The sequence below is a fragment of the Schistocerca piceifrons genome, chromosome 3 (assembly GCF_021461385.2).
Source record: "Schistocerca piceifrons isolate TAMUIC-IGC-003096 chromosome 3, iqSchPice1.1, whole genome shotgun sequence".
Classification (NCBI taxonomy): domain Eukaryota; kingdom Metazoa; phylum Arthropoda; class Insecta; order Orthoptera; family Acrididae; genus Schistocerca; species Schistocerca piceifrons.
Window position 1 is genome coordinate 344,887,456 of NC_060140.1, and position 22,297 is coordinate 344,909,752.

Below are 22,297 nucleotides of genomic sequence, written 5' to 3' on the forward strand. Positions count from 1 at the left end.
AAGTCGCATAGTGCTTAGTGCCATTTTAACCATTTGTAAATATTAACAAGCGAACACTGCATTATGTGGAGTGTTTTCTCCTTTTTCTCTTCTGCAAATAGTGATTTACTTTCGTTTCAGTGACCTATTATTCACCCTAATCTGGCATGCTGCTCAGCATTTTCTTTTTTTGAAAAAAAAAATGCTTGAAATGGGTCTGAGCACTTTGACACTTAACATCTGAGGTCATCAGTCCCCTAGAACTTAGAACTACTTAAACTAACCAACCTAAGGACATCACACACGTCCATGCCCGAGGGAGGATTCGAACCCTACGACCGTAGCGGTCGCGGGGTTCCAGACTAAAACGCCTAGAACCGCTCGGTCACAACGTTTTTTTTTTTTAGGCTGGATTTTATCTTTGTTCTTCTCATGTCTGCACTGAGGGAAAAAAAACAACTTCATAATTATCTGTATATTGCGTACACTGGTGCCCAAAATTAAAGCAACAAACCGCTATTTCCCCGTCTTGTGTCTAATTCACGAAATAATCATACAGACTGTCGACAGATGTCCGTACGATCGCGCTCTGCACGGAAAATAGCATTACAGTCAACGGACAACCATGCTAGTGATGAAGCAAGAACACCTATAAAACGAGGTAGTGTTTACCGTGTAGTCCCACATCCACAATCGCTGTGTGCACAGTCACAGACGGTGCAGTATGGCACAGAGAAGATGCCTACCAGACTCTCTGCGGTGAAAGGCCAGAGAAAGAAAGAAAGAAGGCAGAACAGTCGGTCGGCCGGGGTGGCCGAGCGGTTCTAGGCGCTACAGTCTGGAACCGCGCGACAGCTACGGTCGCAGGTTCGAATCCTGCCTCGGGGATGGGTGTGTGTGAAATCCTTAGGTTAGTTAGGTTTAAGTAGTTCTAAGTTCTAGGGGACTGATGACCTCAGCAGTTAAGTCCCATAGTGCTCAGAGCCAGAACAGTCGCAAACTGATGCGGCCCGATGGCTCAGTGTGAATCGTTCTGTTATTTCTCGGACGTTCCGACAGTGTATAGAGAGAGTAATTGTATCCCGAAGACCAGGGCAGGACCGACAACGTGTGACTTCAGAAGAGGGCCGTTATTTGGCTGTAAGGGTACGACAGTACCGCGTTTGCGCTGCACCCCAACTGGAATGTCAGCCCGTAGCATCCACTGGACGTGTTGTATCGGCAAACGGTGTGCATAATTTTTCGGCAGAGTGGCCTTTATTGTCGGAGACAGAAGGGAACGCCTAGAGTGGAGTCAGCAACATGCTACCTCTATGGTCGAACAGTGGGCCAATGTTGTTTTCACAGATGAGTCCCAGTTTAGTCTAGAGAGTTATTCTCGATGGGTTCGCATCTGGAGGGAAAGTGGGACACGATTTAGGGACCTATACATTGTGGAAAGAGACTGATGTCGAGAAGGATCCTTAATGATGTGGGCAGAGATTATGTTTACCACAAGAACCGCTCTTCATGAAATTTTATGGGTGAATCGACAAGGTTTAACTGCTGTCATGTATCATGACGAGATCTTGGAACCTCATTTGCAGTTGTTGCGAGGTGCTATGGTTCAAATGGCTCTGAGCTCTATGGGACTAAACATCTGAGGTCATCAGTCCCCTAGAACATATAACTACTTAAACCTAACTAAGCTAAGGACATCACACACATCCATGCCCGAGGCAGGATTCGAACCTGCGACCGTAGCAGTCGCGCGGTTCCGAACTGAAGCGCCTAGGTGCTGTGAGCCAATACTTTGTATTCATGGATGACAATGCTCGACCTCATAGAGCGCGGGTGGATGAAGTTTTCTTGGAAACGAAAGATAATGCACTCATGGCGTGGTCTGTTCGTTCTCCCGATTTGAATCTCAAAGACCGGCCGGAGTGGCCGAGCGGTTCTAGGCGCTACAGTCGGGGAACCGCGCGACCGCTACGGTCGCAGGTTCGAATCCTGCCTCGGGCATGGATGTGTGTGATGTCCTTAGGTTAGTTAGGTTTAAGTAGTTCTAAGTTATAGGGGACTGATGACCTGAGAAGTTAAGTCCCATAGTGCTTAGAGCCATTTGAACCTTTTTCTGCAACTCAAAGAGCATGTTTGGGATGGAAATGGAAATGAGCGTTTGGCGTCATTGGCCGGGAGGTCCCTTACGGGGCAGGTCCGGCCGCCTTGATGCAGGTCTTAGCACATTCGACGCCACACTGGGCTACCTGCGCACCGGATGGGGATGAAATGATGATGAAGACAACACAACACCCAGTCCCTGAGCGGAGAAAATCGCCGACCCAGCCGGGAATCGAACCCGGCCCCTGAGGACGGCAGTCCGTCACACTGGCCATTCAGCTATCGGGGCTGACAGCGTGTCTGGGATGCACTGGGGAGACAGCTTGCATTACGTCTGCATCCACCAACCACTCTCCAAGACTGCGAGTAACTCTTCAGGGCCGCACGGGGTAGCTTCGCGGTCTCGGGCGTCTTGCCACGGTTAGAGCGGCTCCAGCCGTCGGAGGTTCGAGTCCTCTCTCGGGCATGGATGTATGTGCTGTCCTTAGCATAAGTTAGTTTAAATAGTGTGTAAGCCTAGGGACCGATGACCTCAGTAGTTTGGTCCCATAGGAACTTATCACAAAATGTAACTCTGCAGGAAGAAAGGGCGTTATTGCCTCGACATGAGACTGATAACATCTTTCAAAGCGTAACCCATCGTTGAGAGGCCTATCTTGCTGCCATAGGTGGTCACATCCCATACTGAGCACATTAACCATTTGTCGGAATGTGCTTGCAAATCCGTTAAATTGAAAAAAAAAAACGTAGAAAATCTTTGTCTACCGTTATGCATATTGCAGTTGTTTACGTTCTGTATTCGTTATATTATTTCTATTTTATCATTACCTGTTTATACTGTTTTGTATCAAACAAATGTAACCTTTGTTGCTTTAATTTTGTACACCAGTGTACATTCCGAAAGTCGTTGTAAAGTTAAAGCGTGTCTTTCTTGGAGCAGCTATACAGCCTAACTACTGCACGTAGTCCATTACTTTATATCATTCATATTTGTGGGCCTTCTTTTGCCATAGTTGCTGGTTCAATCTGTTTATTTTGTAGATGTAAGGGTATAACAGTTATCTTTATCTAAAAGATAAACAACATCCATTAGTGTAGTAAGAAATGATGGTTGTCTCAAAATAAAAAACGTGTGTGTCACTATGTAGTTCTGGCGTACTATAATACGAGGGCTATCCACAAAGCACATTACGTTTTGGAATTAAAAATAAATAAAGTATTGGAAATTTTTTTATTATAAACAGATGAAAGCCACACTTAAATACTACTTTTCTACATAGTTGCCATTTAAATTAAGGCACTTATCGTAGCGATGGACAAGCTTGGAAATTCCTTCGTCGTAAAATACGGCCGCCTGCGCCTTCTACCACGTGGCGACTGTCTTTTGGGACAGAAAAGGTGTGATTTTTGTGGATTTCCTTGAAAGAAGTACTACAATAAACTCTCAAAGGTATTGACAAATTCTGCACAACCTCAGAAAAGCAATAAAAAACAAGCGCAGGGGAAAGTTGGGCTCAAAGATCTTGCTGATTCACGACAACGCCCGGGTCCACAGGGCAAATGCCACTCGTGAAGTTCTCGAATCCTTTAAGTAGGAGTTGTTTCCTCATTCGCCGTACAGTCCCGACCTGGCACCGAGCGACTTCCACTTATTCCCAGCAATGAAGAAGTGGTTGGCTACACAGCCTTTTGATGACGGCGCACAGCTTCAAGAAGAGGTAACCACGTGGTTGAAGGCGCAGGCGGCCGAATTTTACGACGAAGGAATTTCCAAGCTCGTCCATCGCTACGATAAGTGCCTCAATTTAAATGGCAACTATGTAGAAAAGTAGTATTTAAGTGTGGCTTTCATCTGTATATAATAAAAAAATTCCAATACTTTATTTATTTTTAATTCCAAAACGTAATGTACTTTGTGGATAGCCCTCGTACATTTCTGTCTAGAATAAGCAGAATCATATATCCTCTCCAACATTGTAGCAAATTAAGCGTCCTCTCTTGACAAAGTGGTGTTGAGCCAAACACTGACAGATTTCATTTGTAGAATCAGTCTCCAGTCGCTTACCACATAGATCACAATAAAATAATGGTGTTATGCAATTTTCTTGAAAGATAATGGAATACTGCAGGAGGAGAAGATGAGTGTTTAACGTCCCATCTACAGCGAAGTCATTAGACACGGAGGACAAGCTCGGATTAGGGAAGGAAATCGTCCGTGCCCTTTCAGAGAGCCATCCCACCATTTGTCTAAAGTGATTTAGGGAAATCATCGAAAACATAAAAACCGATAGCCGAATGCGCCTCTGAACCGTCGTCGTCCTGAATTAATGGAATAGGCTGCCTGCTAACAAACTCTGGCGACATCAGACCAAGAAATGTCTGATCTAGTAATAAATGTAATGGTAAATTAAATCAGTGTCGGAGAAGATCTAAAAGGTAGAAGAGGGACAATCCACCTATAGTGATACAGCTCTCTGGCGGCTACAGTGGCATCTGTGCTTTGTAGTCAAACTCATTCCCACCCAGATAACCGCAAAACAAGAAGACCGTATAACCATGTGTTACGCGTTCCTCTTATTCAATCCTTTCCTCATTTTCCCCTAAGAAGGGTAGACAGCATCGACTTCAAGAATAAAGTGCAGAGATCTTAGGTGCTGTGTAATTGCTTTGTCTCACGTATTTTCATACATGATCAGGCGGCGCAGGAAATTACATATGTCTACATAAAATAAGTCACTATGAAATCTTTTATTTCGACTATACTTATGAATGGTTTACAACTTTTCTTCCAGCCATTTCCTCGTTATCAGTATTTAAAATTAACGAGCTTCATTGCTGACGTAGATATTGAGTTACAATATTAGTAAGGAAATGTGTCTTTCTGAAGATAGGTATTTTGATGTTAAAGTCAAAGCTCTGTGGGAGGAAAGACTATCCATCCCATTCTTTCTCTTGTGTGTGTATGTTTTGTTTATGTAATCGGCTTCGCCGTATGCAGAGTCACAAACTGAAGGAAAAATTGCTTTTGTAATGAGGGGGTAACCATCACACAGAATTTGATTGCAGCGAGATACGCCATTGTCTGGAGCAGGAAGGGCAGCGGAGAGAGTCAGAAAGGTCACGTCGGCCGGCTGTGTTATGGTAAAACGCACAGTCACAGTCGCTCTCTAGGCACTCGCGTTTAGAAAGGACCTCATACGACGATTACCTCATGGCTTTTTGTCATCGCCTTTTGTGGACGTTCAGAACCCTTTCATCGAACTGTTTCGTCATGCTTCCCTCTTTCGCAGTAGTGGTTTGTAGCACTCATTGTTAGGAAATTACAAATTACGAGGCGAAAATATAGTCTCCCCACGTGTCTGATTATTGGGCGGCCAAAGTCGATGAAAAAAAAAAAAAAAGTCGTCAAGACGATTCTCCCAAAACCTGCGACTAATGGAAGTCCCACATCTCCGCCGCTGTAAGAGCAGTGATACGTTAACTAGGAAAATTTCGTACATAAATGCCTTAACACAATGAAAATATTGTTGAAAGAGTCTTTAAAAGTTGTTCTGACTTCCTGACTTGCTCTCTGTTTCTCTTTTGCCCGTCATGCACATTTCCATATGTTTGTCGGAAAAGGATTCACCAAGGTGAAGAACACTGGCATAGTAATGTTCTTCCTGAAAAAAAAACAAAAAACTTAAGATTTTCTCTAAAAAAAAAAAGACACTCCTGGTCGTTCGGTCGTATGGAGGACGACGGTCAGGTTGGTATCCCATCGCTATCTGGAAGTCTCCGGACACGGCTTCGCTAGTCATTGAGGCTGAATTCGAGGCGAGACTCATCACTGAAGACAATTCTACTACAGTCAGTGAGATTCCAGGCTAAAGACGTGTCTCGAGATGCTCCAGATAGTGGTGGGATACCAAACCAATTGTCGCCAGCCATACTGCCCGGCAACCAGGAGTGATGGTCAGGGGCGCCATTTCTTTTCATAGCAGGACTCCTTTGATTGTCACCGGGGGCACCTTTACATGACAACGGTACATCGAAGATATTGTACGCCGCGTTTTGTTGCCCTTCATGGCAAGCCATCCTGGGCTTACATTTCAGCAAGATAATGTCCACCCGCACACGGTGAGAGTTTCTACTGCCTGTCTTGTTGCCTCCCAAACCCTACCTTGGCACAGCAACGTCGCCGGATCTCTCCCCAATTGAGAACATTTGAAGCGCTATGGGCGGGGCCCTCCGTCCATCTCGGGATTTTGACGATCTAACGCGCCTGTTGGACATAATTTGGCACCATATCCCTCGGGAGGACATCCAACAATTCTATCAATCAATGCTAAGCCGAATAACTGCTCGCATAAGGACTACAGGTAGACCAACGCGTTATTGACTTGCTCAATCTGTGAAGCTCTTTCTCTTCAATAAATCATCCAGTTTTTCTGAAATTATAATCATTTGTTTGTCTGTATATATACAATACATCTACTGATTCCGTCCCATTCGGATAATCCCTTCGTTGCCGCCACAGGCTTCGACGTTGCTAAAGAATCCTTTCGATAGTCTTAAGGTCAACTACGAACCAAATCTGTCCGCAACTCATTTGGCAGAGTCGTTCCGCGATCACAGGTAGACGAACGGCTCCCCACAGGTTCAATGGTAGGCCAACTGCACATGACACCGCAGTCTTTCGGGTCGCAAGCACAAAACGTCACATAATTATCAAGAAGAGCGGAACTGATCGCCGGCGGCTGTGGCCGAGCGGTTCTAGGCGCTCCTGTCTGGAAACGCGCTGCTGCTACGGTCACAGGTACGAATCCTGCCTCGAGCAGGATTTATGTGATGTCGTTAGGTTTAAGTAGTTCTAAGTCGAGGGGACTGATGACCTCAGATGTTAAGTCCCATAGTGCTTATAGCCATTTGAACCATTTGAGAACTGATCGTGGCACAAGTTCTTGCAAATTATTTACCGTTTCTATAATATAGTACATTTTTGTGAAATGAAGCGTTTATAGGCATGATAGAGCAGCGTATTTATAGAAATTAGATACAATCCACCGAAGAGACTAGGCTGTCCACTGGGGTTTTTAGGATCGTCCTCAAATCCAGTCTCTGCGCCATGGCTGGTGTGTGGGCTCTCCCCATAACGCACTTCTTTCTCATGGAGCGCAAACATCCATAAGGTGCTCATATCCGTATTCACCTGCTTACCATGCATTGAGTTGCAGTGAGGGCCCTTGGGGTGTTTCCGAAGTGCTTTCTTTTCGAAATAGATGTACAAGTAGTAGTAAATTTCCTGCAGCGATGTCTTCGAAGATTGTGTCTTCATTGTCTCAGATTTCAAGATCCTAGGTAATTTGCAGCTAAGTTGTATGTGATACCGAAGGCATTACAGCCCACTATAAACAGAACATCCTTCTTCCCTTGTTTCAGAAACAGAAGAGTGTTACTCAGCTGCGTACTGAAGCTCACAGAAATCCAGTAAAATCAGGAACTACTCGTATTTGAAAAAGTTCCCAGTTATTTACGGATATAGCAGAAACACTTCTGACTGTAAGTCTACAATACAGAACGGATAAAACATTGACCATGGGATTCAACATTATGCTCTTTTTATTTGCGCTAGTTGACATCTTCGGCAATGAATAAAACTGTTGTGTAATGTTGTCTATTTTTTATTTGTTACACTCTTCTTCTTTTTGCTTTGACCAGCTGAGGACCACGTCAATTCGAGTGAGCTTCGTTTCTTCTGGCATTTATCCTTGTCCAATATTCTTTGAACTGCAGTCCTCTTCGATCTTCCGTCCTTGGTAATTTTACATTGGGTTTCATTACGCCGTGCAAACCTGTGACAAACCGATCTTTTTTTTATTTGAAAGTCACCCTGTTATAAATCTCCATTTCCTCTACTCCCCTATGTTCTAAATCTATTTGTACCTTTTGGGTGCAGCGTGCCTTGGTGTAATGTGATGTGCCAACTTACACTGGTCCATTTTAAGGACATATCTGAAGCACTTACTTCCCCTTCTGGTGACGGTGTCCGAAATTCTCTCTATCTGGGTATAAAGATTTTGTCATAATATGAGTTAACTCCTTTATTAAACAGTAATCCCAGATCTTTACAAATAAAAAAATAATATGTATTATAGACAAAATCTTCAATATGAGATGTCTCGAACAGCATTTTTTCAAACATGTATTAGCATAATTCATGTAGGTATTTGTGACGTTATGAAAAAAAATAAACTAATGAATATCGGTCACGAGTCTGAAGTTTTGTGAAGATTACGCAAGGCATCCCAAATATTTAGCGTCAGATTTATCTAGGTGTTCGAAGATTCTAAACTGATTTCTTTTTAAATGGGGAATTAATAGTATCAAATTAATATTAATTTTTTTAACCATGAAAAAAATTTACACATTTAGTTACAATTTAGGATTATTGCAACTATTCAACGTGACGACTGCCAGTCATAGTGAGTCCATTACAACATACATTGATGAGTCTAAACTTTATGTAAACTAACTCAGCCCACAGGCCCCGGCGGATGAATCGCTACCGACCGACCCCTGTGTCGTCCGCCGCCAGTGGCGTCATTGGATGCAGTATGGAGGGGCATAGAATCAGCGCACGGCTGTTTTGGCCGCTGTAAGTTTTCGTGACTTGCAGCCGCTACTACTCGGTCAAGTAGCTCCTCAATTGGCATCAAGAGGCTGAATGCATCGCATACCAGTCCTCCGACCAAGAAAAACATTCCTGGCAGTACCGCGAATTGAATCCCTGTCCTCGGAATGGCAGTCAGCTGCGCTACCCACTATGATACGGAGGCAGACCAATAAATAAAGGCCACCTGCTAAAAACAGTTTTGGTCCACCTATGGAACGCAGTACAGAAGGGATTATACGTGGCGGGGATTGGATAAGTGCTTCGTAAATTTTCGGAGGTATGTGGCGTCAGATGCCCACTCACAGGTCAAGCAGTTCCCATAAATTGAGGGTCGGATATTTAAAGGCGCGGAGCTGGCGATCGAATTTCGTGGTACGGTCATCGATGTGAGTTCGCTATCACGCTGCTCAACCCGGGGAACGATTCTGGCCTTGTGACAAGGATGGTTATTCTCACATAGTCCACAGCTGCCATGGTGCCTTCCATCACTAGCGTAGGATCCATGGAAGACCAGGCTAATGTCACTTATAGCATAATACTGCCCCACCGGTCTGTGTTTGTGGCGCAGTGCATGGTTCGAGCAGTCTTAGGCCTGGATGACGGCATATCGAGACGTAACTGTCGACCTCGTGAAACAAGAAGCATGATTCATCCAACCAAGCACTATCTTTTCACTCATCCATGGTCCACTCTCGATCATCTCGTGACCACTGTTGTAAATCACGATGTCGTTGGGTCAACAAACGAGCATTTAGGTGACCTATGTTCAGACATGCGCGCTGAATGGTGTGCTCAGAAACTCTTGTACCTCCAACATCTTTGTACAGTGTCATCAGATATACCACAGATCACCACCTATACTGCTTTACAGAGCGGGCAAGCATCCGACATCTACTATCTGTGATGAGACATGTACGTACATCTTTAATATGGCACTTATTTTATTTAAGTTCAGGCATTTTAAACAGCATTTTCACTTAAATAATTCCTCTCGTTTTACTATCATATCAGTTAACATTTGTTGTCTTTGGAAACCAACTGGGATACTCTGCAAACGAACTAGTTAAAAATCTTTGATCCTACAAAACTTTCACAGTGTCACATATTTATCTGATGATAGCGTCACAGCCGAAAACCGTTTTGTAAAATAAGCATTTATTTATTTATTTACTCGTTCGACATTTACAAAGACATTCATTACAGTGTATTAACTAAAATATTCTGATAGCTCTGTAGTGAGATACAATACTCTTTACGTATGTTATTACACTAAGGCGAAAAAATCATGGAATTGCAATAAACGCATATAAAGATGGCGGTAGTATCGCGTACACGAGGTATAAAAGGGTAGTACACTGGAGAAGCTGTCATCTGTACTCAGGTGATTCATGTGGAAATGTTTCCGATTGGTTATGGCCACACGACGGGAATCAATAGACTTTTAACCTTTTAACGTGGAAGGGTAATTGGAGATAGACACATGGGACATTCCATTTCGGAAATTGTTAGGAAATTCAATATTCAGAGATCCACAGTGTCAAGAGTGTGCCGATAATACCAAATTTCAGTCATTACCTCTCAGCACAGACAACGTAGTGGCTGACGGCTTTCATTTACCAATAAAGAGCAGTGGCGTTTCCACAGAGTTGTCACTGCTAACAGACAGGCAACACTGCGTGAAATAACCACTAAAATCAATGTGGGACAAACGAAAAACGTATTCGTTAGGACAAGGCGGAATTTCCTGTTAATGGGCTTGGCAGCAGACGACCGACGCGAGTGCCTTTGCCCACAGCACTACATCGCCTGCACCGTCTCTCCTGGCCTCGTAACCACGTCGGTTGGACCTTATATGACTCGAAAACCGTGACATGTCAGATGAGGCCCGATTTCATTTGGTAACAGCTGATAGTAGAGTTCGAGTGTGGCACGGATCCCTCGAAGCAATGGACTCAAATAATCAACAAGGTACTGTGCAAGCTGGTGGTGGCTCCATACTGGTATGGGCTGTGTAACATGGAATGGACTGGGTCCTCTGGTCCAATTTCATCGATCATTGACTGGAAATGGTTTTGCTCCGCTACTTGGAGACCATTTGCAGCCATTTATCAACTTCATGTGCCCAAAGGACCATGGAATTTTTAGGGATGACAATGTGACATTTCACGAGGCTTCAGTTGTTCACGATTGGTTTGAGGAAAAGTCTAGACAACTCGAGCGAATGATTTGGCCCCCAGACTGCCCAACATTAATTCCATCGAACATTTATGGGTCAAAATTTAGGGGGCATTTCGTGCACAAGACTTTCTCAATTAAGGACGGCTATAGAGGCAGCAGGGCTCAGTATTTCTGCAGGGACTTCCAGGGCCTTGGGAAGCCCATAATACGTCGAGCTGCTGTACTACGTCGAGTAAAAGGAGGTCTGACACGACATTAGTAGGTATCCTATGACCTTTGTCACCTCAGTCTATAATACTGAACAATATCATAAACATCCTTGAGACACTCTGTAGTGGAGAGTCCGTATATGTCCTTCAGATCACTCTCATAGCCATGCATTGACACACAAGTAATCGTTCCACTGACAGAATTTTCCCGCATTCAGATTCAAGACTGTTCTATAGGCCCCATTTGTTCACTAGTTGCTTACACCTACCTACACTCGTCCTCACAATGTTGAAAGTTCTCCACAATTTCCCCTGGAGCATGTATCCATCGATCTTCTTGCAGTGTGGTCCACCAAGTTTCTTTTCTTGTGTCCACTTACAGCCTACAGTTCTTTCGAAGCTATCCTCGAGTGGAAGTCATGCAGTTCCTCGTCGATTTTCCATATAAGTGAATTGAGCTTAAGTCTGTTTAGAGGAGCCAGGTTGTGGTGATACAGAGAGTTTTGGGTTCTCTAGAATTTTTCTATATGACTTCCAGCTAACTGTAATCTCCTAATTTCAGGGGTATTTTTGTTTGATAGACGGGGAGTGAAGCACATGGGGTGGCCCAGAGTGTTTCAGAGATTATCCGCATGGTCTCCTTCCGCTGGACGTCCACTTTGACTACGTTTGCATTTCTCATCCAGATCGGCGAACGGTATTCAGCGACGCTGTAGAGAAGGCATATAAATAATCAATACTGTAGAATATTACACCAGTGTCATGCGTGTTTTCATTCATAATGTATAAAATATTCAACCAATGACCGACGGAACAACTGATCAATGTATTACATGCAAGCTTGTAAGATCTTGTAATGAGTAATGCTTCGTCTGCCCTAAACAGCTAAAAGTTGTAAACCGTGGTGAATTCTGGCAGTGTTATGACTGTGTAATATTTTTCAGGGCAGTGCTACGAACGTCGACGAATACACAGTTGTTTGATACCACGAGGGGCGTTCAATAAGTAATGCAACACATTTTGGTTCTCGGCAAATTCCAATTGAAAAAAATGGGGAATTCGTTGTGGGCCATCGTGGAATATTTCGGCTTCAGGCGCTATAGTTTCTAGTAATTCCGATAGGTGGCGCCGCTTTGCACAGTCTTCAGATTGGCGTCTGTAACGGAGGTGCGTTCCAAGCAGAGAGCTGTCATTGAGTTTCTTTTGACGGAAAACCAGAGCATCTCAGATATTCAAAGGCACGTGCACAATATCTACGGAGACCTGGCAGTGAACAAAAGTGCGGCGAATCGTTGGGCGATGCGCCTGCCATCATCGCAACAAGGTCGCCCAAACCTGTACGATCTCCGACGTGCGAACTGACCCCACACAGCTGTGACTCCTGCAGTGTTAGACTTCAGTGTGTTCGTCACTACAAAAAGCGAACGAACTTCTTCTCCATGACAACACAAGCCCTCACACAGGTCTGCGCTCCTGGGAGGAACTGACGAAACTTCATTCGACTGTTCGTCCTCTTCCACTCTGCAGTCCTGATGTCGCACCTCCTGACTTCCATCTGTTTGGCCCGCCCGCCTGCTTAGCTGGGTGGTAACAAGCTTGCCTCCCACGCACTGGGCCCGGGTTCGATTCCCGGCCGGTTGGTTGGTTGGTTGTTTGGGGGAAGAGACCAAACAGCGAGGTTATCGGTCTCATAGGATTAGGGAAGGATGGGGAAGGAAGTCGGCCGTGCCCTTTCAAAGGAACCATCCTGGCATTTGCCTGGAGCGATTTAGGGAAATCACGGAGAACCTATATCAGGATGGCCGGATGCAGGATTGAACCGTCGTGCTTCCGAATGCGAGTCCAGTGTGCTAACCACTACGCCACCTCGCTCGGTTTCCCGGCCGGTTTAAAGATTTTCTCCGCTCGGGGACTGGGTGTCGTGTTGTGCTCATTATCATTTCATCCTCATCATCGCCCGCAAGTCGCCCAATGTGGCGCCGACCGAAATAAGACTTGCACTTGGCGGCCGAACCCTACTGAGACATCCTGGCCAACAATGCCATGCGATCATTTCATTTTATGTGTTTGGCCCAACGAAGGATGCACTTCGCGAAAAGCAGTACGTGGATGATGGAGAAAGACGTTGGCTGCGAAGTCTGCCGTAGAGTGATACCATGCGAACATAAAGGCCCTCCCAGTGAGGTGGCGTAAGGCCGTCGCGTTGAACGGAGACTGTGTTGGAAAAGAGGGTTTCCTAGCCAAAAGGGGGGGAATAATATGGTGTATTGGAATTCTGAATATAATCTACCTGCTTTCAGAAAAATGTGTTGCATTACTTATTGGACGACCCTCGTACTATCATTTTATAAACACGTGCCTCTCGCGCAGCGCTCATTAGCTAATTACGTGAGAAGATGTTTAGGAGGTGACTGGCGTGACGTGCACTCAGGCTGCAGCAGCTGCGGGAGTGGCTGCGGAACCGCGAGCCGGCGGAGGAAGACGGCGACAGCGGGGAGCAGTCGCGCGGCGGCACTACGCACATCGTGCAGCGCTACGTGCACCGGCCCTCCCTCGTCGCCGGCCGCAAGTTCGACCTGCGCATCTACGTGCTCGTCACCTCCGTGAGTCTCGCCAAAGTAGCGGCCGCCAGGCGCTACGGAGCCTACTGCAAACTTGCAGCTCAACACTGTGTCGAAAATTAGCTAGCTAGGCAGAACACTAGACACTCCGTTAAAAGAACGCTGATCGCTGTGGAGCTAGTAGCAGGCGACACGTGTCCCTCCACTGCAGACGTGTCATTCCAGTGAAGTGGTGTGCGGGGATTCTGTGGAATCAGCGCAGTGTACAGCTGCAAAACTACCGTAAACTGTCGTGGACAGTCGAAACTAAGCGTAGACTACGACAGTTTTCCTAGCAGCTTTGTTCAGTTGAGGTCGTTGGTTGGTTTATTGGTTGATTCGGGAGTAGGCTACCAAATAGCGAGGTCATTGTCCCATCGGACGACTATGGTTACGAAGGTTAAAAAGTCGGTCAAGAAGGCTAGGAGAGTATTCTTACTAGAAAGAGCAGATAAACAGTTGTTAGCATCCCACCTAGTAAATAAATCGACTTCATTTACTTCCGGGCCGATGGACGTGGAAGAATTATGGGCAAATTTTAAACACATTGTAAATCACGCATTGGAGAAGTATGTGCCGAAAAAGTGGGTTACGGACGGAAAAGACCCACCGTGGTTTAACAGCGCAATTTGGAGAATGCTCAGGAAGTAAAAGCAGTTGCACTCGCGGTACAAGAAAAAAATGGCTCTGAGCACTATGGGACTCAACTGCTGAGGTCATTAGTCCCCTAGAACTTAGAACTAGTTAAACCTAACTAACCTAAGGACATCACAAACATCCATGCCCGAGGCAGGATTCGAACCTGCGACCGTAGCGGTCTTGCGGTTCCAGACTGCAGCGCCTTTAACCGCACGGCCACTTCGGCCGGCGGTACAAGAAAGATCGGGAGAATGAGGACAGGCAAAAGTTAGTAGACATTCGTGCTACTGTAAAAAGAGCGATGCGCGAAGCATACAACAACTACCACTGTCATACCTTAGCAAAAGATCTTCCTGAAACCCCAAGGAAATTCTGGTCTTACGTAAAATCGGTAAGCGGGTCGAAGGTTTCCATCCAGTCACTCACTGATCAGTCTGGCCTGGCAACGTAAGACAGCAAAACGAAACCTGAAATCTTAAATTTAGCATTTGAGAAATCTTTCACGCAGGAGGAGCGTACAAACATAGCGCCGTTTGAGTCTCGTACAGATGCCCGTACGGAGGACATAGTGAGAGACATCCCTGTGGTTGTGAAGCAGCTGAATGGGTTGAAAATAAATAAATCGCCAGGTCCTGATGGGATTCCATTTCGGTTTTACAGACAGTACTCTACTGCATTGGCTCCTTACTTAGCTTGCATTTATCGCGAATCTCTTACCCAACGTAAAGTCCCGAGCGACTGGAAAAAAGCGCAGGTGACGCCCTATATAAGAAGGGTAGAAGGACGGATCCTCAAAATTACAGACCAATATCCTTAACGTCGGTTTGTTGCAGGATTCTCGAACATATTCTCAGTTCGAATATAATGAATTTCCTTGAGACAGAAAAGTTGCTGTCCCTGCATCAGCACGGCTTTACAAACCATCACTCCTGCGAAACGCAACTCGCCCTTTTTTCACATGATACCTTGCGAACCATGAATGAACGGTATCAGACGGATGCCATATTCCTTGACTTCCGGAAAGCGTTTGACTCGGTGCCCCACTGCAGACTTCTAACTAAGGTACGAGCATATGGGATTGGTTCCCAAATATGTGAGTGGCTCGAAGACTTCTTAAGTAATGGATCCCAGTACGTTGTCCTCGGTGGTGAGTGTTCATCGAAGGTGAGGGTATCATCTGGAGTGCCCCAGGGAAGTGTGGTAGGTCCGCTGTTGTTTTCTATCTACATAAATGATCTTTTGGATAGGGTGGATAGCAACGTGCGGCTGTTTGTTGATGATGCTGTGGTGTACGGGAAGATGTCGTCGTTGAGTGACTGTAGGAGGATACATGATGACTTGGACAGGATTTGTGATTGGTGTAAAGAATGGCAGCTAACTCTAAATATAGATAAATGCAAATTAATACAGATGAATAGGAAAAAGAATTCCGAAATGTTTGAATACTCCATTAGTAGAGTAACGCTTGACACAGTCACGTCGATTAAGTTTTTGGGCGTAACACTGCAGAGCGGTATGAAGTGGGACAAGCATGTAATGGCAGCTGTGGGGAAGGTGGATAGTCGTCTTCGGTTCATTGATAGAATTTTGGAAGATGTGGTTCATCTGTAAAGGAGACCGCTTATAAAACACTAATACGACCTATTCTTGAGTACCGCTTGAGCGTTTTGGATCCCTATCAGGTCGAATTGAGGGAGGACATAGAAGCAATTCACAGGCGGGCTGCTAGATTTGTTACTGGTAGGTTTGATCATCACGCGAGTGTTACGGAAATGCTCCAGGAACTCGGGTGGGAGACTCTGGAGGAAAGGAGGCGTTCTTTTCGTGAATCGCTACTGAGGAAATTTAGAGAACCAGCATTTGAGGCTGACTGCAGTACAATTTTACTGCCTCCACCTTTATTTCGCGGAAAGACCACAAAGATAAGATAAGAGAGATTAGGGCTCGTACAGAGGCATATAGGCACTCATTTTTCCCTCGTTGTGTTTGGGAGTGGAACAGGGAGAGAAGATGCTAGTTGTGGTACGAGGTACCCTCCGCCATGCACCGTATGGTGGATTGCGGAGTATGTATGTAGATGTAGATGTAGAGAAGGAACTCGGCTGTGTCCTTTCAAAGGAACCATCGCGGCGTAGTACCCGCATTACCTGTAAGTTATGTGTGTTGCATACCCGTCGGGCGTTACCTCATAACGAGCGCTTTCATTATGCATGCGATCAATGTTTTACTGCATTCCGCTAGAAACATTCAAGTGGTGAGCCATGTAGAAACTCAGTGGGGTTATATAAACGGCAGGATAACCTACGAACATTTTTCTTCTACATAGTCATCCTCCTACCTGCAACTTAAAAATAAACAGTATTTATAGCAAAATAGAAATTGTCGATGTTTTAATTTAAGTTTTATACGAGAGCTGTTGACTTGTAACTTGCCATGGTGGGATGTTGTAGTAAAAATTTAAATAAGCTTTACGGGTTTATATATAGCGCTAGGAAACGCAGTTTCCTCAACAAAACGGTAAAATATTAAGGAAAATTACAAAACAAAAATATATAAAACATCACTTCAGCACTTTGCCGAACTTATCTACAAAATCTTTTTGTTATTTCTAAACAGATTTCACAGTTATCAATGACAGCAGTAAACTCATGCCTTTGATTGTAATGAAGAACGTTCAGCTGAGTACAAAATAACAGTAATTATACATATTTTATGCAAACTGCACTTATATCAAGAGTAATTGCTTTGGTTGCATAAAAACGCATAAGTCACGCTATCCACTAATTTTCATTACTCCTAAAATGCAGTTTATATCGGGGCCAACACTGAACGATGTGCAGTTCTATTTATGTGCAAAGTAAACAACCAAACAAACAAAAACACTAAGAGAAGTCTTCGGCTCCCAGTTTCTCTATTACACATACATTTAAACACTCATGCTCATAAATTAAGGATAATTGCAGAATGTGGTGCCACACAACGTGGCACTACACAAAACTGGCGCTAATAGCATAGGCACATAGGGAACACACACGACACTGATCAGTAAGTCTACGGTATTGGTGATAAGTTGAGAAAACCGTCCCGAAACACATGTGCTGCAAAACGCCACTGTTTCCTGCGCATGTAACCCGACATCAATATGGGATATGATCACCGTGCACACGTACACAGACCGCGCAATGGGTTGGCACACTCTGGATCAGGTGGTCGAGCAGCTGCTGGGGTATAACCTCCCATTCTTGCACCAGTGCCTGTCGGAGCACCTGAAGTGTCCTAGGGGTTTGAAGACGTGCAGTAATACGTCGACCGAGAGCATCCCAGACGTGCTCGATGGGGTTTAGGCCTGGAGAACAGGCAGGCCACTCCAATCGCCTGATATCTTCTGTTTGAAGGTACTCCTCCACGATGGCAGCTCGGTGGGGCCGCGCGTTATCATCCATCAGGAGAAAGGTGGGACCCACAGCACCCCTGAAAAGGCGGACATACTGGTGCAAAATGACGTCCCGATACACCTGACGTGCTACAGTTCCTCTGTCAAAGACATGCAGGGGTGTACGTGCACCAATCATAATTCCACCCCACACCATCAAACCACGACCTCCATACAGGTCATTTCAAGGACATTAAGGGGTTGGTACCTGGTTCCTGGTTCACGCCAGATGAAAACCCGTGAGAATCACTGTTCAGACTATACGTGGTCTCGTCCGTGAACATAACCTAGGACCACTGTTGCAATGACCATGTACTGTGTTCTTGACACCAGGCTTTACGGGCTCTCCTGTCACCAGGGGAATGCACCTTGCAGGCCTCCGGGCGAATAAACTATGTCTGTTCAGTCGTCTGTAGACTGTGTGTCTGGAGACAACTGTTCCAGTGGCTGCGGAAAGGTCCCGAGCAAGGTTACCTGCAGTACTCCGTGGCCGTCTGCGGGCACTGATGGTGAGATATCGGTCTTCTTCTGGTGTTGTGCACTGTGGACGTCCCGTACTGTAGCGCCTGGACACGTTTCCTGTCTGCTGGAATCGTTGCCATAATCTTGAGATCACACTTTGTGGCACACGGAGGGCTCGTGCTACGACCTGCTGTGTTTTACCAGCCTCCAGTCGCCCTAGTATTCTACTCCTCATAACGTCATCAAGATGTGTTCTTTGAGCCATTTTCAACACAGTCACCATCAGCACGTCTGAAAACGTCTGGACACTTACTGCACCGTACTCTGACATGCACCAACACACCTCTGCGTATGTGGACTGCTGCCAGCGAGACCGTGCGGCAACTGCAGGTCAAATGCACCGCATGGTCATATCCCAAGGTGATTTAAACCCCCAAACCGCCCACAAGAGCGTTGTTTCACCATGTATCAGCATTATCCTTAATTTATACTATCAGTATTTCTATATACTCCGTCATTTATGCACTGTATCAAAACTAAGGAACCGCAGTGTTGCTAGAGCGCAACACTAGCGCAGTGTGGTGGTCGACGTGGAGACGTGACAGACTGGAAGAAACGAGCTTCGTGTTTGGACGTGCCCATGACCATACTGTCAATGATTTTGCCCAGTTTGTTGATGTATTAAAGCGGACCGTAGAATGTGTCTACAAGGATTGGTGTACCTCTTCCAGTCATGTAATACGCCGTAACAACAGTGGCCGTGAATATAGCCTAATCGACAGGGACCGGAGACATATGAAAATCTTCTCAATGATATCGGTTTCAAACATAACAATAATTGTTGATGTCAATGAAAGCACGTTCATCTCAACCAGCGAACGAATTTGCACGTAATGGAAATTCGGAGTCGGGTGTCTGACAAAAGACCATTTCTTAAAGCTACATACAGAGCTGGATTTCTTCAGTGGCCCAAAAACACCGAAACTAGACAGTACCGACGACTCGCTCTTTTGCCTCTCTTCAACTGATGCAAGCTGTCGACAGGACCGTTGGCCCATCGAGCCGTTTCAGCCACAATGTGCGGAGCGTGTACTTCAGGCCTGAGTCGGTTCTGTCGTTTTTTTTCGAGTGTTTCTCGTACCGTAACTTGGGCTCACTCATTCAGACTATCGTGATCATGAACCAGGATGTTTGTTTCAACATTCCCGGTGCCTAAGTGTTACCCTCTCGTCTACATCTTCAAAGTGACGACAACCGTGTTCACTGGGCTGTAGAAACGCGTTCCTCGTTTGACGAACACCCACACATTCTATTGAAACTCGACTGGCCCGCTAAATCACGTGGTCGTAACCCCATAGAAAGTGTCTGGGACTATTTGTAACAGCAATCACATCCCCGAAATTTGGTAGCTACGCGGGGTCTAATCATCAATGACTGACTCCAGCTGGATATGCCACACCGGAAGAAGCTTGGGGTGGGGTGGGGGGGGGGGGCGGGGGACAATCTTCCTCGCCGAAATAAGACATTTATCGAGGCTAAAGGCGGAGTTACACAGTATTAGCGCGATGTCTCCTGTGAGTACTAACTTTTTGTCCGGCGTGCTTATGTCAGAGAAACACAAATAAAAGGGCCGCCACCAGAGATATGTTCCCGAAATAATTATTCCGAGGTAAATTTTAATTGCACTCTAAGACAAAAAAAAGACGCACAACGAAGTAATTTTCAGAATGGGATGGAAATCGGTAGATGTGATGTACATATACAAAAAAACAAATGATTGCAATTTCAGAAAAAGTTAGATGATTTATTCAAGAGAAAGAGCGGCACAAACTGTGCAACTCAATAACATGTTGGTCTACCTCTGGCCCTTATGCAAGCAGTTATTCAGGCTGGCATTGATTGATAGAGGTGTTGTATGTCCACCTGAGGGGTATCGTGCCAAATTATGTCCAATTGGCGCGCTAGACAGTCAAAATCCCGAGCTGGTTGAAGGACCCTGCCCGTAAAGCTTCAAACGTTCTCAATTGGGGAGAGATCCGGCGACCTTGGTGGTCAAGGTAGGGTTTGGAAAGCACGAAGACAAGCAGTAGAAACTCTCGCAGTGTGCGGACGGGCATTATCTTGCTGAAATGTAAGTGCAGGATGGCTTGCGATGAAGGGCAACGCAGTGGGGCGTAGAATAACGTCGACGTATCGGTTTGCTGTAACGATGCCACGGATGACAACCAAATTCGTCCTGCTATGAAAAGAAATGGCACCCGCAGACCCTCACTGCTGGTTGGTAAGCGGTAAGGCGGGCGACATTCATGCACCACTGTCTGGGGCGTCTCTAGACAAGTCTTCGCTGGTCGTCGGGGGTCAATTCGAAGAGAGACCATTTGTTTGCACACGAACATCTCATCTACCGATTTCCGTCCCATTCGCTTAATTCCTTCGTGGTGCGTCTTTTTTTACTCATTGTCTATTTATTTATTTCAGTGTATTGCTGTATATTGAAAGTATAACAGTATCATGTTGAAATAATTGAACAATTTCAACTTTGAAATTTTGCATAGCTTCCTCATCTATATAGCTGTTCATGTTAATATTGACATGTCTCACGGATCCTGATACACTTCACCAGAGCTAAGGAGCTCTTCCATCTGTACTGTACGAATGTCGTCCAAGAGTGAGACCCAGTCACAGTGAAACGTCCCACTCCTAAACTGAAACAACGAGGCACTGCTCAGTCATTCGGGAGTCGCTGTTCCCCTATCGGCCCCATTCTTTAATGTAAGAAGTACTGCCAAGTGTATGATTTACGCCATGAGAAGTATAGTCTCCAGAGTTAATTAACTCACCAATACTGCAAATGTTGTTGATGTCATTGTTTAATAAGAACTGTCATAAACATTCCCATCTATGATCCCAACTGGTACGAAGTAAGTCTGCGAAGGCGTGCATACTAATTCAGCGGCTTGTGACGTGCTAACAGTTAGCGCATCATCACGCAAATCAGCCCGGTGCCAATATTCTGGCACCCTATTGTGAGAGAGCGCCAGTTCCGGCTTCCTTTGTCTGTGGAAATGGCGGTTTCGGCATACATACAGATTTTACTGCACGATTTTTCCTTTCCGTGTGATTTAGCTGCTCTGTTACTGTAAAACGAATGTCTATAATTGCGAGACTTTAAGTTTTTTGTAAGACTATATGAAATTTGTCAACATATGGAACGGTTCACCGGTTTCATAATTGCTAGCTTTTGACCTGCGTACAGTAGTGTACTTTTACGCACGTTCATTTTTCGTATGTCAGGTCAGAGCTATATCCATTACAGAAAATGATAAATTTGATAGTCTATAATTCGGTTTGTAATGGAGGGTCGGATGACAGAATTAACATGAGGCTGTGCAGCATGGAATGGAAAGCTGCTTGTTTGTGGATGCTGTGAGATCTCAAGGATTACACTATCGGTAGGTGCTGTTTTTTTTCTGTAAAGAAGCTTGTTCAAAAATGTCCCTGAAAAGTGCTGGCCGGTGTTGCGAGCGGTTCTAGGCGCTTCAATCGGGAACCGCGCGACCGCTACGGTTTAGGTTCGAATCCTGCCTCGAGCATGGATGTGTGTGATGTTCTTAGGTTAGTTAGGTTTAAGTAGTTCTAAGTTCTAGGGGACTGATGACAGATGTTAAGTCCCATAGGGCTCAGAGCCATTTTTTGGTCCCTGAAAATTTCAAATGGTCAAGGACTAAGAGGAGAACCCATAGCTTGGCGGTCAAACTGTCTATAATCAGTGTTCGCAAATTAAAAATAAAATTTGCCAGGTGCAAGAAGAACTCGCTTTCTTATGAATGTAGACAGTTCGCCATCGCTCTTGCCGCAGTGGTAAAACCGGTTCCCCTCAGATCACCGCAGTTTAGCGCTGTCAGGCTTGCCTAGCACTAGGATGGGTTACCAACTGGGTCTGCCGAGTGCTGTTGGCAAGCAGGGGGCACTCAGCGCTTGGGAGGCCAATTGAGAAGCTACTGGTCTGTGAAGTAGCGGCATCGGTCACGAAAACTGACAA

At 45.4% G+C, this 22,297-nt stretch overlaps 1 protein-coding gene across 1 annotated transcript in view; it reads left to right on the forward strand.

Annotated features, from left to right (window-relative positions):
• LOC124788648 (probable tubulin polyglutamylase TTLL9) overlaps positions 1-22,297 on the forward strand; it is a 105,508-nt gene that overhangs the window by 41,407 nt on the left and 41,804 nt on the right. Inside the window, exon 4 of the mRNA XM_047255923.1 lies at positions 13,553-13,724. Within this exon, the coding sequence (XP_047111879.1) occupies positions 13,553-13,724 (172 nt within the window). The remainder of the gene's footprint in view (positions 1-13,552; positions 13,725-22,297) is intronic.